Source organism: Equus caballus, chromosome 26 (genome assembly GCF_041296265.1).
Source record: "Equus caballus isolate H_3958 breed thoroughbred chromosome 26, TB-T2T, whole genome shotgun sequence".
Classification (NCBI taxonomy): domain Eukaryota; kingdom Metazoa; phylum Chordata; class Mammalia; order Perissodactyla; family Equidae; genus Equus; species Equus caballus.
Window position 1 is genome coordinate 26,523,203 of NC_091709.1, and position 17,907 is coordinate 26,541,109.

Genomic DNA, 17,907 nt, shown 5'->3' on the forward strand with positions numbered 1-17,907 from the left:
AAATGTGTGTTTGTATATATATATACATATGTGTGTATATTAAACCCTGCAATTAAAAATAAACATTCTTTGGGGCTGGCCTGGTGGCATAGCAGTTAAGTTCACATACTCTGCTTCAGCTGCGTGGTACTCGCAGCTTCAGATCCCAGGCGTGGACCTACACACCAGCATTGAGCCATACTGTAGTGGCGTCCCACTTACAAAATAGAGGAAGATTGGCACAGATGTTAGCTCAGGGACAATCTTCCTAATTCCCGCCCCCCTCCCAAAAAAAAGAAGAAAAAGAAACATCTTTAAGAGTTAAGGACATCTCCTTTACTTTTTTTAATCTTACAGTCTTTCTACTACATACTTTTCTAACATCTCATTATGAAAATTTTCAAACATAAAAAAGAGTTGAAAGCATTTTATAGCAAAGAGTTTACTACAGCAAATCAGCTACTTGGATTCTATAATAAATATTTTATTATTTTTCCTTTATTCCACATTTATCCATCCCTCAATTCATCAGATTGTTTTTATGTTTCAAAAACACAGTTAGTTCACTTAACCCCCACATAATTCAATTTGTATGTTATTACATTAGCTGCTATAGAACTTGGTATCAACGGATTGTTACAATGTGTACTCTTTCATGTCTGGCTACTTTCATTCAGCATAATGTTTTAAGATTCATTCATGGTGTTTTATCTATCAGTAATTCATTGCTTTTTATTATTGAGCCATTTTATTCATTTTTCTATGCATACATTTAGGCATGTATGGTCTCATACATTACTTTCTAGGCATAAGGATATAGGCGAATCCATTCTGCCTGGCTGCATTATTTTTGATCTCTAAGATTATTTCAATCCTACTAGGCGATCCATTTCTCATGGATACTCTGTAAGAAATATTTTCACTTCATGAGATGCCACATTAGATAGCATACATTTTCGATTAAAAAAATAGATTCAATTCTCAATCAAAATGCCACTTACTTACTTGGACAGAGAGCATAGAAAAGAACAACAGGAATTAGATTCTGCTTCACACTTGAATAGAATATCAATGTGTGACATAGTAAATATAGTGGGATCAATTCACTGTCAAATATCTCTTGTTTTCTTCATAAGAAAATATTCTACTTCCTAACAACTTGCTGTGCTTTTACATTGTCTCATTAGCTAAATACATGTATCACCAAACTTCGTTTTAGTTTGTTTTTCACATATTGAGAAAATAATGTATTATGTAACATAATTACACATATATACATATGTTACATGTGTATACATATATATTCACACATAAATCAAAGATGAATTTTATACATCTTCATTCTTGCTCAAGCATTGAGCAAATATTTATGGAATAAATACTAGATAACAAGCACTGCTACACAACTTAGCCATAAAGTGTTGAACAAAACAAATAAGAATTTTGTTCACACGGTACTCATGTTCTAATGCAAGAAGACAGATGATAAACAGCATTTAAAAATTAAAATGTCTGGTAGTGATAAGCACTAAAAAAAATGAAAAACATGGGTCAGCCCAGTGGCGTAGAGGTTGGGTTCACACACTCTGCTTTGGTGGCCCAGGGTTTGCAGGTTCAGATCCCCAGCACGGACCTACACACTGCTCATCAAGCCATGCTGTGGCAGCATCCCTCATACAAAAATAGAGGAAGATTGACACAGATGTTAGCTCAGAGACAAACTTCCTCAACCAAAAAGAGGAAGAGTGGCAACAGATGTTAGTTCAGGGCCAATCTTCCTCAGCAAAAAAAAAAAAAGAAGAAGAAGAAGAAGAAACAAAGAAAAGAAAAACAGAATGATAAACTGTTACTAAAGATTGGGTCATAAAGTCCTCTCAGAGAAGTTGAAATTTAAGCTGAAGTGTGAGTGATAAGGGGCCATATAATGATCAGGGAGGAACATTCTATGCTGATATAACAATTAATATGAAGGCTGTTAAGGGAGGAATAAATTTAGTATGTTAAAGGCCAAATTAACATGAGTAGTGCAAGGCAGAAAGAGAGACGGGTACAAATATTAGGTTGGAGACTTGTCTAGGGAATGAAATATTAAATCTTATTGGGTCAAAGTAAGAAACTTTACTTTTTTTCTGTGTAGAAAGCTACTGGAAGTTTTTAAAGATTACTTTAGCTACTCATGAAGAATGGATCACTGGAGGGTTGGTAGATGTAGAGGAAAGATTTAGAATCAGGGAGACCGGGTAGGAGGGTCTTGAAATACTCCAGGTGAAAAATGATGATCTTTTGGACCAAAGTTGTAGCACTATAGGCACATAAAAGTGTATAGACTCTAGATATAGGTGACGTAGAGTCAACTGCTATTGATTGATTGGACTTTGGGGTGAAAGAAGGAGAGATGTTAAAAAGGATCATCATGTTTTTGTCTTAACTAACTGAAGGAATGTTGATAACCACGTGCAAAACAATGATTTGAGTTCTGCTATTTATTTTTATTTGACTCTGTTATTTGTTAATTAATCCACCAGCTCATCTGTTTATAAATCCCGCTGAGTTTTATTAACCTTAAAGACTTGGGAAGATGAAAACACATGTTTCACTCCACGTTTATTATCCATCACAACTTTCTATATCATAATTTCTCTTGGCTTGGGAAAAGAGTTTTCAACTCATTTTCAAAAGTTCATCATTCAAATTGGGAAAAGATTATATATAATCTTTTGAAAAAGGTTATATAAACTCACAATGAGAAATAGGATATTACTGATTTGATTAATTAAATTAATTCCAGTTTCTAAACATGATCCCAAGCATTCCGAGACGAGACTAGTTCTTTCATGCTATCACAAGTTACAAGACTATGTAGATTTACTACATAACTACATACTTAGAGAATTCTTGTTTAAAGAGCATCATGTTGCAGAAAAAAGAGAGCTGAATACCAGTAACATACAGGATGACATTAAAGTTCTAGAATATTTCATTATTACTTGGCTCTTAACAATTTAAATTTACATTTGTCTACATTCTCATAGTTTATCTTATAAAAATGGCTAATGCTTCCTAATTTATCAAACTACTTTACTCTTATTTACCCAAGCATTTATTTATACTAACAAATATCTATTGAACACCTGCATAAACAGGCAGTATTCTAAACCCCAGAGACACAATTCTGCGAGGAAAAGCAAACTAGTCCCTGCCAAGATCTAGCTTTTACCCTGAGGGAATACACATTTCAGTTAAAAAAAAAATCGAATAAATAAATAAATAAATAAATTCTGTTATAAATGCTACATAAAAAAAACCCCAAAAATTTACCCAAACTTGTCTCAGCAAGTTGTAAAAGAACTAAATTATAAAGGAATAATAAGAAGTAACTAGCTAAAATTTGTGTATGTATGTGTGCATGTATGTGGAAATGGCTTTTCAATGTAGAGAAAGAGAAATACCCAACTCCAGTCCCCTCTAGGTTTCCACATATGGGAAGGGAAACACCCAACTCCAGCCCACTCTAGCCATCCTGTTGCATTTAAGGAGCGGGGAGAAGAAAAACCAGGAAGCAGTTGTGAGGTTCACAGTCCAGGGGCACAGACTTACTAAAAGACTGAGACCTAATGGTAGGACTATAGAATGCATCCTCCACATCACACCTTACCACCATGTTACCAAACACCTATATTCAGCAGTTCCTTGTAACCAGTACATCATGTCCCACTATCAAGAAAAAATTACAAGGCATACTAAAGGAAAATTCAATTTGAAAAGGCAGAGCAAGCATCAGAACCATGTTTGGATAAAACAGGGATGTTGGAATTATCAGGCAAAAAATTTAAAAAATATGCAATTAATACGGTAAGAACTGTACCAGATAATGTAGACAGCATGCAAGAAGAAATGAGCAATGTAAGCAGAGATGGAAATTCTAAGAAAGAATCCAATATAGATGCTAGAAATCAAAAACACCACAACAGAAATGAAGAACACCCTTGATGAGTTTATCAGTAGACTGGACACAGCTGAGGAAAGAATCCCTGAGCTTGAGGACATCTTAATAGAAAACGCCAACACTTAAAAGCAAACAGAAAAAAGATCGAAAAGAAACCAGACTACCTAAGAACTGGGACAACTACAAAAGGCAAGACACATGTGTAATGGGAATACCAGAAAGAGAAGAAAGAGAAAAAGGAACAGAAGAAATATTTTAAATAATAATGACTGAGAAATTCCCCAAATTAGTGTCAGACATGAAACTACAGATCCAGGAAGTCCAGAGAACATCCAGGAGGAAAAATGTCAAAAACAAAAACAAAACAAAACAAAACTACACCTAGACATCTCATTTTCAAACTACAGAAATTCAAAGATAAAGAAAAACTCCTGACAGAAGGTAGAGGAAATAAACACCTTATCTATAGGGAAACAAAGGCAAGAATTACATCTGACTTCACACACACCCACACACACACAGACACCAATCTGTATATATACATATATCTATTATTGCAGTTTTTTCTTACATAGAATGCAGCTTCAATAATGTTCTGTTTCAAGACATAAATTTCTGACTCATTCTTTTCATAAGTAGTATTCCATAGTATTAGATACCGTAAGATATTTATGCACTTCTCCATTGTTACAATTTAGATGAAACTGTCAATATTTTTATAATATTCAAGTAAAATATGCTGTTTTGAACTTCCTTTTTACATAAATCCTTCTGTAAATGTGCGCTTACCTCCTAGATGTGGAATGAGGGATCAAAACCAAAAAATACTGGCAAATTGCTCACAGAAGTCTATACCAGTTCTCACTCCCAATAAAATTGGGGGATGTATATTTTGCTACAGCTTATCAAACATTGAATATTATCAATTTATTTTTATTTTTGCCAATACAATAAATAAATAATATCATTTACAATTTTTCTGATCCAGATTGAATCTTAGCTTATTTGTTTTATGATTTTGATCCTTTTACTTTTTCCTGGAATTTTCTCTTCATATTCTTTACACATTTTCATAGAGTTATTTAACTTTTCTCTTACTTGTTGATTATATAATGTGGCCCTCAATCACTCGATGTTGTATTTGTTGCAAATATTTTTCCCGGTCTATCCCAAAGTTGAGATGTTTGTTTATGATGCCATTAATTATATGAATCTTTACCTTTTTATTCAAGAATTGGTAAATTTTATTAAATAATTTTTCTCAGTGTGCATCAAGATATCTTCATTTTCTTTTTCCGTAACTTGTTCAAGTTGCAAGTTTTAGTAACGTATTTCCTAACATCAATCCTCCTTGCCTTCCTCGGATACTGATGACAGTCAGGACTGTTTCAGTGCTGCATATATGTCAGGCACCCTTCTAAGCACTCTGCAGAAAGTAGTGTGTTATCATTATCATCCCTTTTTTGCTAATCAAGCAACAGCAGACAGAAATGCTTATGCAGTGAGTGAGTGTGAAAGCCAGCTAGTTTGGTTCCAGGACACATCCTCTAAACTGCTCTGCTATACTCGTCATCATTTTCTGCATAATAATCAGTTCCAGAAATCTGGCCAGAATTTATAGAAAGTTTACCAGTCTATAAACTGTGAAATTGTCCATAAATTATGGCATACATTTTTATGCCAATTTCAACAAAATATTATCCTGTCACTCTTTATAATTCCACAGGAAATATCGGTAATGATTCTGATATCACTTCAAGTATAATTAAATATAATTTATACAGGATAGGAATTAGATTCACGTAAATTATATGTGTGCTTCAGATATATTCACATAAGGGTAAGTAAAATATTAACTTGATCATCCTTATAGTATTTCTTGTAATAGAAAGGGTTGGAAACAACGTAAATGTCTGTCATTTGGAACCTGATCAAATACGTGGTGGTGTATACGTACAACAGGACGGGATGCATCATGAAAAAGAGAGAGGCAGCTCTAAATGTTTTCTCATGGGCTCCGGCTAATACTTAATGTTAATTGAAAAGGCAAAATTACATGCAGTTCGTATGTTACCATGTGCTTAAAAACAGCTATATGCACTTTCATACATATATGCTGGTACATGCACAGAATATCTCTGAAAACAAGATTTAAAAATGTAACTGATGGGGCTGGCCCGGTGGCATAATGGTTAAGTTCACACACTCTACTTCGGCAGCCCCAGGTTCACAGGCCCAGATCCCAGGTGCAGACTTACACACTGCTCATCAAGCCATGCTGTGGCAGCATCCCACATACAAAATAGAGGAAGATTGGCACAGATGTTAGCTCAGGGACCATGTTCTTCAAGCAAAAAAAAAAAGAAGATTGGCAACAAATGTTAGCTCAAGGCCAATCTTCCTCACCAAAAAAAAAATAATATATATATATATAAAATATATATCAGTAATTGTCTCTCTGATAAATAACTAAATATCCTGTGAGAAAGGAATGGTAGGGAGGTTCACTTTTCCCTCTCTGTCTTTTTGTAGCACTTTATAGTACATAAACATGCTAGCTTTTTAAAAATTAAAAGATCATTAAAAACAAAAATAAGGATTTTAGAGCAACTCACAATTTTCTCTTGCTACACTTTCATTTCCTTTCTGTAAAATTTATTTTATCCTTTCTAGTTTAAGTTGTTTGTTTATGTGTTTATTTTCAGTAGAGAAGATACAATTAAAATCAAGTTCATTATCTTTTCTTTGCAATCTGTTTCATTTCATCATAGACCTGTATCTATTGTTAATACAATTAAAAATAAAATCCAAACTTCGAATCACTTTTCTGCTCAGAATCATTAATAGTTAACGTTTTTCCAAATACTATCATCCTCTATGTCATCAAGAGCATTGGTTTCATGAAGAATTTTTTAAAAGAATCAGTTGAAGAATAAAAACTACAACAAACAAATAAGCAAACAACATAAATCTAAAATTTAATGGTGATAGGCTCTTTAATCATCTTTACTATTATATTGATTGCACTTATTTGGAGCTCCTAATCAGAGAATGCTGCTAAACATTCTGAATCACCAGCTCCCATAGACATTTGAGTTTTAGAGGTATAAAGAGTTCTTCACTATTGATCTCTAGGTTTTCTTCTATTTCTACTGACTCACATCCTTCAAATTTTGATGTATTTGTCTGTGAGGTACCTACATAGTCAGCAACGTTTTCAAACCTGCCACCTGATCAGAAGTGTTTTATCATCCTTAATATTTTCCTGTTCAAATCTCAAGATCTGTGAGGTCTGTTAAGTATGTGGGCCATTGTTAGGTTTTTGCTGTTTGCTTTGTTTTGTGTGTAATCCTGGTTTACTTGATTTTTAAGAACGAACTTCAGTGTCATCTATCTACCATACAGTATCACATAGAACAGTTTCGCTGCCCTCTCATGCCCAGTGCTCCACCATTACATCTCTCCTTCACTCCCTCACCCTGAACCCCTGGGATGGTGACCAATGATCTTTTTACTATCTCTATAATTTTGCCATTTCCAGAATGTCATATAATTGGATTTGCATGGTATGTAGCCTTTTCAGACTGCCTTATTTCCCTTAGCAATATGCATTTAAAGTTCTTCCATGTCTTTCTGTTGTTTGATAGCTCATTTCTCTTTATTGCTGAGTAATATCCAGTTATATGGATGTGCCACAGTTTGTCTATCCATGCACCTGTTGAAAGACATCTTGATTGGTTCTAATTTTTGTCAATTAGAGTATAGCTTCTATAAACATTCATGTAGAGATTTTCAGGTGGACATAAGTCTTCAACTCATTTGTAAATACGTAAGAGTTCAATTGAGGGTTTGTATGTAAGACTATGTTCCTGGGGAGGTGAAGACCCCACCTCTTTCTTAAATTTTTTGTGTGCCAAATTATTAACCTGTGTTATAAGTGGGTCATTTCCAACCCTTATATTTCACTGCACTCTTTATCTTCACCAAATGTCTTTCCTATTTTTCTTATTTCTGTTCATTTTTTTGGGTGTGAATCTTTGCAGTAATCTTTCTACATTTCACATTTGTGATAAATTACACTCACTCTCATATTTTAGAAATCCAATAAAGATGACATGGATATGAAATTATAAACAAAAATATCATGTATATATGTTACAATATTGTTTTTATTTCAACTATTTCCTTGAAAACATGAATATGTTAAAATTCAATGATCGCACTATAGTTAACATCATTCATATAAATTGAGACATTTAAAACAATAAAACATATATATATTTTATCTTACAAATTTTGAAATAGAAGCAATATTTCTGATACTATTTTTCAAATTTTTAAAAGATGTTTTTAAACGTATATGGCTAGTTCAGGAGAACGAAAGCAATTTCATGTCATAAATTTTATTCAGCAAAAATACTTTTCATTTAATTCCTAAAAGAAATGACACAATAAAACTTAAAATTTGAACTACTTTTGCAAAATAACACAATTTTAATGAGAAAAGTAATTCTAGACAAAATGGAGTATCTTTCTATTTTTTTTCTGAGTGAAAAATATATGATTAGATGAATTTAAATGGAAAAAATTTCCTAGTGGTATTCTTATGACCATGTTGGATTTATTTGGAGGGAGGCAGGATTAGATGGAGATTTTAAATTATGCTCCATAATGCATCCTTTTTTCCATTACATACGTAAGATTTTTTTTCTTTACTTCTCTAGGAAAGATGGATCAAAAGAACCAATAGTGGAGATGAGAACAGAAGATGAAAGAATTACTAACCATGAAGATGGGAGCCCAGTAAATGAGCCGAATGAAACAACACCACTAACGGAGCCTGAGTATGTAGCTCCAAGTGCTTATTTATAGAGAAGTATTTTGAGAGTGATAACACATTAGCATTATTTGTAGCATGTATTACAAATAACATCATTTATAGAAAAGTATTTCTTTTTCAATGAAAGTACATCTAAAATCTATTTTCTATTGAGACATTCCACACAAAAATTCTGTATCAATGTTGAGTAATCTACTGTTCAAACATATTTTTATAATTTTATGCAAAATATCAAAAAGACAGAAATGTGTTACAGAGTTGGGTTTTCCTACACTAATCTTACTCTTTAAGAAAGTGGTACTTTCAAACTTTGATTGATTTTCACTGAGATAGAGGTGTGTGAGGAAATTGGTCATCACTTTAAATATGAATATGACAATCTAAAATAGAAATAAATAGGGTGGATTATACACAAGTCTATTTAAAAATGGAAAGAATATTTGTTAAGAAGAGGAAGAAATACTGTTAAACTATCACTTTAATGAGTATATAGTAAATGGTGCTTGGTCTCTATTCAAGATTATGTTATTTACTTCTTTCTGCATCCATCAGGGCTCCATTCAAAACACAGTAGGTATTTCAGCTAAACCTGCAAAGATGATGAACATAAGCAAATATGATGTTCATACACATGAAAGTTAAGATGATTAAAGCCAAAGGCATCCTTGACAATAATAATAGTAGTGCTGTATTGCTATATTTGATACTAACAAAACCATGGCTGTCATATTATTCCTTAAATATTGCTCACCCAAATGACTTTTAAACTTTATTGTTTTTCAAAATAAATATTCCTTTTTTCTTTACCAGCTAGCATTCCCTTGCAGAGAAATTTGATTCAGGCTTCTCATGCTGAATGAAAAGCAAAGTGTTGTCACAGGTGAAGACAATAGCTTGTTTCAGAAACCCCCTCTGTGTTCTCTCAAGGAGCTGAAACGATGAATATTTAGACATATATGAAGTACTACTCTGTAGCTAAAATTTCAGTAGAAATCCTCAGGCTGTTTTTAGTGACTGCATATAGAGATTATTACTCTCTAAATTGAAGTTAACTTTTGTAGAGACCTTACAAATCAGAAGTCTTTTTAATGACGCAAAATATTACACAACAAATCAAATTCCTGTCTATTAATTAACAGTTACAATGATACATAGATGTGTTTGAAAACTACTTAAGAAAATACCCTTACATATGGCAGGGCTGTGTTTTGAACAAAACAAAATAACTACTCTGGGTCTCAACTATAGAAAAAAAATATTCAACATAAAAATAATAGAAAACAACACAAACATAAGTAGTGAAAAATAATATTCGCAAAAGTACACCATCCGCAAATTAGTTGCAAACACTGGTTAATTACAGACTCACTACTTAGTTCTTTGAGTAGGACATAGTAAGCATTTTGAAACCTCCCATCCGAGCTCTGAATTTCTTTACATTTGGATGCTAGAAGTGACTTGTTGTTTTTATAATCTTTTATTGTCAGTGTTTTCAGTACACAGAACAAGAGAAGGGCAGAGCTGGGAATCCAATAATTCTAACACATGTAAAAGAGCCTACCCTAGTAATACAAACTAGATGCTACTTCTCTTCCAGAAATGGATCTAAGCAGTTTTTTCCTATTACTTACTTTCAATTGGTTAGTTTTCACAAAATAGCTTTGAGCTTCAGAATGCAATGGTTTACCCTTCTCATTCAAAAATATAAAATAAATTATAAATAAATTTCAGAGGAACTAGCATAGTAGCATTCACTGCCCCATAAAATGGTGAGGCTAAAGTCGGAGAGGTGAATGAGTTTTATTTGTAACTTAATTTTTTTGATGTGGAAAAACTATTTTGTCAAGGGAGGAAAAATTACCCCCCAAACCGTGTACCCAAGATATAACAGTAAAACTAGCAAAAAATAGGGGCCCGCCCCATAGCTGAGTGGTTAAGTTCGCGCGCTCTGCTTCAGCGGCCCAGGGTTCGGATTCTGGGCGCAGACATGGCTCCGCTCATCAGGCCATGTTGAGGTGGTGTCCCACATGCCACAACTAGAAGGACCCACAACTAAAATATACAACTAAAAATGTACTGGGGGGATTTGAGGAGAAAAAAGCAGGAAAAAAAAAAAGAAGATTGGCAACAGTTGTTAACTCAGGTGCCAATTCTTTTAAAAAAATAGTAAAACATAGTGAATTTAAGAATGGTGAAAAAAACTAGAAATCTTGATTCATTGCCATCCTAGTGTCGACTGAAATAAAGAGTCTAGGTGATATTACTGAAAGAATTTCAATAATCAGCATGACGAGTTCAAAGCGAGGAAACCAGTTCAACAGAGAGCTCTGATGGAGCTGCTCCCAGGGGTGTGAGGTTAAGTGCAGCTTATCTCTCTTTCACAAATAGTGCACGTGGAGGGAAGAGGAAAAGAAAAAAAATCTTCCAACTAGATTTCATATGTGTCAACAAAAAAAAAGAGATAGAGTGCATCTGGACTTTTCTCTAGATTCCACATTGAAGATAACATAAACAAGAATTTCCTGGTTATACATCAAAGTTCAGAGATGCTGATGTTATCTATGTGTGCAGGGAGGCAAGGACCAGGGTCTTTAATTATTCCTTCAATCTCTAGGAAATGCAGCTGGGAAATGGGAGAGGGAGCTACCCATTATCTTTTCCTGTTGTCCACCTGGCATCTTTGTCATGAGGAGTGGGGATGCAAGGTCATGTGACGCAAGATGAAGATGGCCCGCACGCCTGCTTCACAGCACAGCGTGGATTTTATTGCACCGACTTAAAGCCTTTGCAGTTGTCTTGTTAGGGTCTCCTGTCAGACCAGGGAGAGGGGTCCCAAAAATCTGTCCACAATAGTAAGATTTGTGAAGCTGTCTTAATTTAAGAAATAAAGGTTGCTCTTGCTTCATAGGTTACAACTGAAAACAACTCTTGAAAAAAGAGTGCTCATAGATGTCACAAAGGTAACAAGAAAAACAAAATAGTGAAAAGAGACCAATGGAAAAAGACAGACAGTGAATTCAAAAAGTGAGAAAGTCCTGAAATATATTTATTTGCATTAAGTTCCAAAGGATATTGCTAATTCACCCAGCTTCTGAAGTTTGTATAACAGAATATGGCAGCAACTATCGATTGTTTTTACTTGAAAAACCTGAGTACTAGTAAATTGTCTAGTTGACGTATAAAAATGCTTTGGCTTTTTTACATTCCAAAGGAATTATATTTTTAATATCAACAACTGGTTATCAAACCTAAGCCACTCTATAATGAGCGAGTTGGTGCATCTAAATCTACAAATATATTTTTTCACTCATCATTCTGCATTACATTTTGACAATAGACAATATTATTTTATTCTCTTTTCAATTACTTTTCTGTCAGTGTAATATTACGTTAACAAATCTGATTCGTTTTTATTCTAATAATTGTAGCATATCTCCTGCTACAAAACAATAAGTGAAATATTAAGGGATACCTTAATGTGCCTTACCAAATGAAGACTATTATTTTTGTATTTCCTTCCAGAAAATTGCCTTTAAAAGAAGAAAATGGGAAAGAAGTCCTAAATCCAGAAACTATAGAAATTAAGGTTTCTAATGACATCATCCAATCAAAAGAGGATGACAGCAAAGCATAACACCAACATTACAGAGGCTACAAAGAGCATTTGGATTGCAGTGACCCTATGACCAAAATGATTCCATGGACCTTAATTTCTTGGGAAACTTCTAGCTTGGAATAGCTTGTACACATATACATACGATCAAATACCCCTGCCCATAGTCCATTTCCTTTTGTTGTTGTTGTTGTTGTTATTGTTGTTGTTTATTTTGTTATGAATTTAGATATAGAGACCTGACTGGCACCAGCTCTTGGGTATCAATTTGACACTATGATCGAAGTACTGCAATTGATTATATGGCTAAAGCGCTCTGTTTCTTAAGTATCACGACCTCTCCAACAAATAGGGGTTTAAGAAGAATACAAAACAAAAGCTTTATGAGCTAAATGTATAAGAAAGCCCTGCATGTTTTTTAATCCTATCTTGGGCAAGTAGATTATTAAAGTGGATTTCGGTTTAAAATGAAAACACTCAATAAAGGTTAGACTTTTTATCAGGAGAATTTCAGGGAACCTGAGCTTAAAGGAGCCACGTATCTTTAGCAGATATTGAAAATTGAGAGAAACCTCGGAAAACTCTTTTTAAGTTATAATTACAATGCTATTTCAACATTGATTTCTGATAGACTGAAGTGCCAGATCAAAATTGTTACCCATTTGAACGAATATTAGTTGTGTACAAAATTAGATTAGAACGATTGCGTAAATCTCTCTCTTAAATATGCCATATTCATTCACAATGAATTACACAAAATGTATCGCAAGTGAAAATAATATTGATTTTTGCCCTCAGCTTCAAATAAAGTAAATTGAAATGGGAACAACATCAATATTGTCTTGATATATTTATAAATATGTGATTATCTTTTACTTTTTAAATAATTTTATCGAAAAGCAAATCTTTAGTGTCCAAATAGTTCAAACCATATCCTCATACACATTTTTTGCCTATTGTTTTAGATAATCTTTGCTTAAAAATTTATTTTTCCAGTGTTATAGGTCAATCATTAAATGTAATTGGCTAATGGAAATTGAAATCCTTACTGGTTAAATTGAGGAGAAATTAGCATTTAAACATGCATAATAGTGTCAGTGATAAACAACTGAATTGCCACTATCTGTTTTTCTTCTGGATGTTGTAGCTAGATGTCATTTTAAGATTTTGATAAACTTTGGTTGAAGAAATTCTTTAACTGTTCAACACAAACTTTCTAATATTACTATGTTTTAGGACCTATGCCAGAATAAAATACTTCTTAACTTCCAAGCTATGCAAGCTCCCAGAGGTAAAAGATTGAAACCTGATTGTCACTTATATGTAAGGTAAAAAAATGTATTTATGATTATAAATATACATACCAATGGGGAGCAGGTTTTAGACTGTTTCTTACCCTAGAGAGCCAAAGGTTTCTTTAGGCCCCATCATATTCATAACCTTTAGTGTTTCAGGTGGTATTATACTCAAACATTGATTGGTTGGGGAATATGTACCAAAAGAACGTTGGAGGAATGTTAACAATGCAGAGCGACCCGCCTTAGGATGTCTCTCTATAGAGATAATTTGATGAATATTAAATATAAAATTAATGCCATTCATGAATATTTTTATTTATAAAGTGCTTGAAAAGTGCTCCATCAGTCAAGGAGAGACAACTAACTAATTTTACACAATTTTGGTTATCAGCAACACAGACTGTGCCCATCTGCATGTTCAGGCACTAAATATCCACAGTATCGTTGCCATAATTTACAGGGTTATAACGCAGCAATCACTCCTTGCTTCTTTATGGCAGATTCTGAAGGAAAAGAATTCCTGTGCCTACCTAAAAATTTGAGCAAGAATTATCCAACTGGTCTTTTGATGGATTTGACTGTTGATGTTTATGTTATGTTTGTCTGATCATCTGTTGTTTTATTTTAGTTTTTTTTCTCTTTTGTACCAATGTGCTAAAACTAGTTAAAATACTTGAATTAGTTTGTGCAAAGTAACTGGGCTTAATAACGTAGCCACGAATGCCAATCTTCCTGCATGGGGCTACATGGTTTTAAACTAATAATGGTGAAAGAATTAGGAAAACTGAGACAGCAATTCAGCATGTTTACTACTGTTATATTCGTGCTTTACTTCAAGAGTAGAGAAATCATAATAAAGAACAGATACTTTTGTGTTTTCTCAATTTGAAAGTTTTGTTTCTCTCATTTCTTTGGATTTTCCATATAAAGCAATTTACTTAAATATTTCTTTCATATATATATATGCTGTTAAATTTCTTGCCACTAATGTGGAGTAATGATCTGAAGTTAACAGATAATCTGGAACTAATTGTAGACAGACTGTTTCAAGTGCACTGTTTCAATTGTCCAAGTGGTCTTTATCTCTTGTCTTTGAAATCTATGCCATGCAGGAGCAAGGCAATACTGTGATAAACATTTTTTTTTTTAATGTTACAGTGGAATGCTCCAAATTACTCCTTTGTAAAAGTTTCCAAATAAGAGATGGCTTGTAGTAAATTGTAAAATATGTGGAGAACTCAAATAATCTCTTTCTTATTTTTTATTCATATTCTAGACAAAAACATATCCATATAACTGTATACATATTTTTACTATCTGAGTACTCTTAAATGTTACTATAAAAGGTCAAAAAGAGTTGACTGAATATAAGTAGGGTTAAATAATCAGAACTCTATACTACTTTAAACAAAGAAGCAAAGATATCACTGAAAATATTGGAATTTCTTGATAGGTTATATGCAATTAGGCAATGACAATCTATATCCAACAACATATAAGAGGGAACAGTAATATCAGCATTTTAGCACATTTTTTTTAAAAACTGGCACAAATTAATGTGTCAACAAATTTTACAATGATCTGCAAAGGAATTTAAGAATTGTGGTTTCTAAAGATTTATTTATTATTTTTGTGAGTTGATTTGTTGCCATTCTATTGATACTAATGTCTAACATTAAAGTAATGTTTCTCAAGTTTTCCTTTATTTTTAACACTAATTTCTATTATAGCATTTTTCAAAGACTATTTGATCCATCAAAGTTTACATGAATCTTAGTCTTTGAAGTAAACATTTATATAAAGGATTTTATTAATCAAATTATTTATTTGAATGCAACAATTAATGGTAACTTTATAATCATATCTTTATTTTATGCTTCTTATTTTAAATAATTAAAATGTATTTGTGCCTTTGCATTAGCATGACTTTCTGCTTTATTAAAAGAAAAAATACAACTGCAAACTTTATTGATAGATTTTGCTTATATCTATAACACTAGAATGATACTCTAATTTACATTCAGTGGACAAACTCAATTCCAACTACTTTACCTTGCATACAAAATCTAAATATAGCAGCTGATACTGTGTAACTTATTTCCACTCATGACAAAATAATTCTTTTGATGCCTACACAAAAGATACTTAATTTGTTCTGTATTGTTGTTCTAGACAATAAATACGTTCTAGATTTTGTTGAAATTGAGTTTTACCAGTTGTAAGACACAGAAAACATGACTTTTTAAGGCAGAGTAAATTATTATGGTGTCACTTGGGTCTACATTATTCTTGTTACATATTCAATTTGGGATCATAAATCGTCTTTTATTGTTGATGGTAAGATAATCACTGATGAAAATATCTGAAACTAAAGAGACGGAAAGAATAATCTCCATTTCTTAATTTAAGGAATATTGGAATAGCATATTACAATTACTTGTTCAATTTGCAAGTGTCTTTTTCATAGAGAATAATGTAGATGCTCTATTTCAACCCCTCATGGAGGTCTTTTTCATAATCATATCCAGAGTGCTTATTCAAGAAACTTTATGAGTAGGTGAAGATATTTTTTTAAATAAGATTGTTTGCATTATTTATCTTTAGAAAGAAAAGTTTTGCATCTTTTTGTTAATCCTTTGAACCATTCTTACATCCTCTCTCAAATTGCAATTGCAAATGGATATATTAACATGTGCTAAAATTAGACTGTGGAAGATCACAGAAATGAAGTACTTCCATCAGAAAATGAAATCTTTCGAGAAAGTATTCTGCTCGTGGGCTTAATAATGCTCTGAGATAAAACAATTATATACGTAAATGAGACAGTTATACAAAGGCCTAGACATAGTAGTTGCTGAACAAATAAAATTTACTTCCAGGTCCCTCCTCTCCTTTTTTGAAATTTCCATTTACCCATGGAGATGCAGCTATTTCACAACATTATACAAGAATGCTAATAGATTAATTATTTCCCCTTATATGAAAGTCAAATTATATATAATACTTAATATTTATTTAATAACATACTTAATATTCTTATAAAAATAGTTCATTATTCACTATAGGATTTTATCAATAACTTAAATACATTAGTAGGTACCACCTCTTTAATTCTTTTTTATAATTTTCAGGATTTTGGCCATATGATGTATAATTATTAATATAAAAATTGCCCATATAAGTGAAATATTGCCACTTCTTTTTATTTCTTTTTTCCTGAAATGAAAGCATATATCTTTTAGCATCTAATTTTAGCCTTCCTTGGAAAAGAATAAGCGAAACAATGACGGGTGGAAAATTTCACATCACAAGCAGGCATAGGGGAATAGAGGAACAGGGAACTGAAAGAATCGAGAAAGGCAAGGTGAGCTACATTTTGTTTAGGTAAGAAGGACCTCAGTGTGCGATGTGCTGGACCACGGATTGGGTCCATCCCTAAGATGAAAATTAAGGCCAATTACACTGATGCAAAGGAGAGAGCTTAGTGAAATCCAGAGAAGAAAGTTAACAAATAGAACCTAGGATTCAATTTTGCAACTAGGATTTCTTAGAGAACAACGTGCGTTATAAACAATAAATGATTCTGTTAAGAGCAAATATATTTGTTCCAATTCTTAAAGGAATGTTCATGGTTTAGCACTTGCCTCTAAACTCTACTAGGAATATGTGAACTTAGAAATAAAAGTTAAAAAACCTTTTTTGTTGGTATGTGAATTCTATGCTGTGTTCAGTATGCATTAAAACATACTATCTTTTATTTTCTTGAACTTATATATTCCATGCAATTTCTATATTTTTAAGCTAGCTATCTCAGTTTTCTTATTGTTTCAATATAGTATGTCCCTATGAAATGCTGTATATATATGTCTAAACTGTAAAAATTATTCTGCAAATGTTGAAGTTTTGTATTTATGAGAGACATTGAAAGTATGGCTTACAGTATATCAAAATTGTCACTCTTCACCATTTGTATATTAATAGTAAAGAGACTTTTACTTTAATAAAGTGTTGCATTTTCTGTTTATTTTGAATAAGATCTCTGCGATGAGTGAGCCTATGACTTGAGAAATACTTTCAGTTTTTAAAATTTCCTGAACAAATCTCTATATATTTAAAAGAAAAGAAGGCTTTCTGCCATCTTGCCTCATCCTGAGTCACAATCTTTTGGCTTCTACATGGTGCCCAATAAGTTTACTGAATTTACAGTTTATATTTACGTTAGAGTGTAATT

At 32.7% G+C, this 17,907-nt stretch overlaps 1 protein-coding gene across 1 annotated transcript in view; it reads left to right on the forward strand.

Moving 5' to 3' along the window:
* The window catches only part of NCAM2 (neural cell adhesion molecule 2), a 490,396-nt gene extending 472,715 nt beyond the window's left edge, over positions 1-17,681 (forward strand). The window contains exons 17-18 of the mRNA XM_023629946.2: positions 8,650-8,769; positions 12,288-17,681. Coding sequence (XP_023485714.1) covers positions 8,650-8,769; positions 12,288-12,399 — 232 coding nt within the window. The 3' untranslated portion in view covers positions 12,400-17,681. The remainder of the gene's footprint in view (positions 1-8,649; positions 8,770-12,287) is intronic.
* Positions 17,682-17,907: the final 226 nt, after the last annotated feature.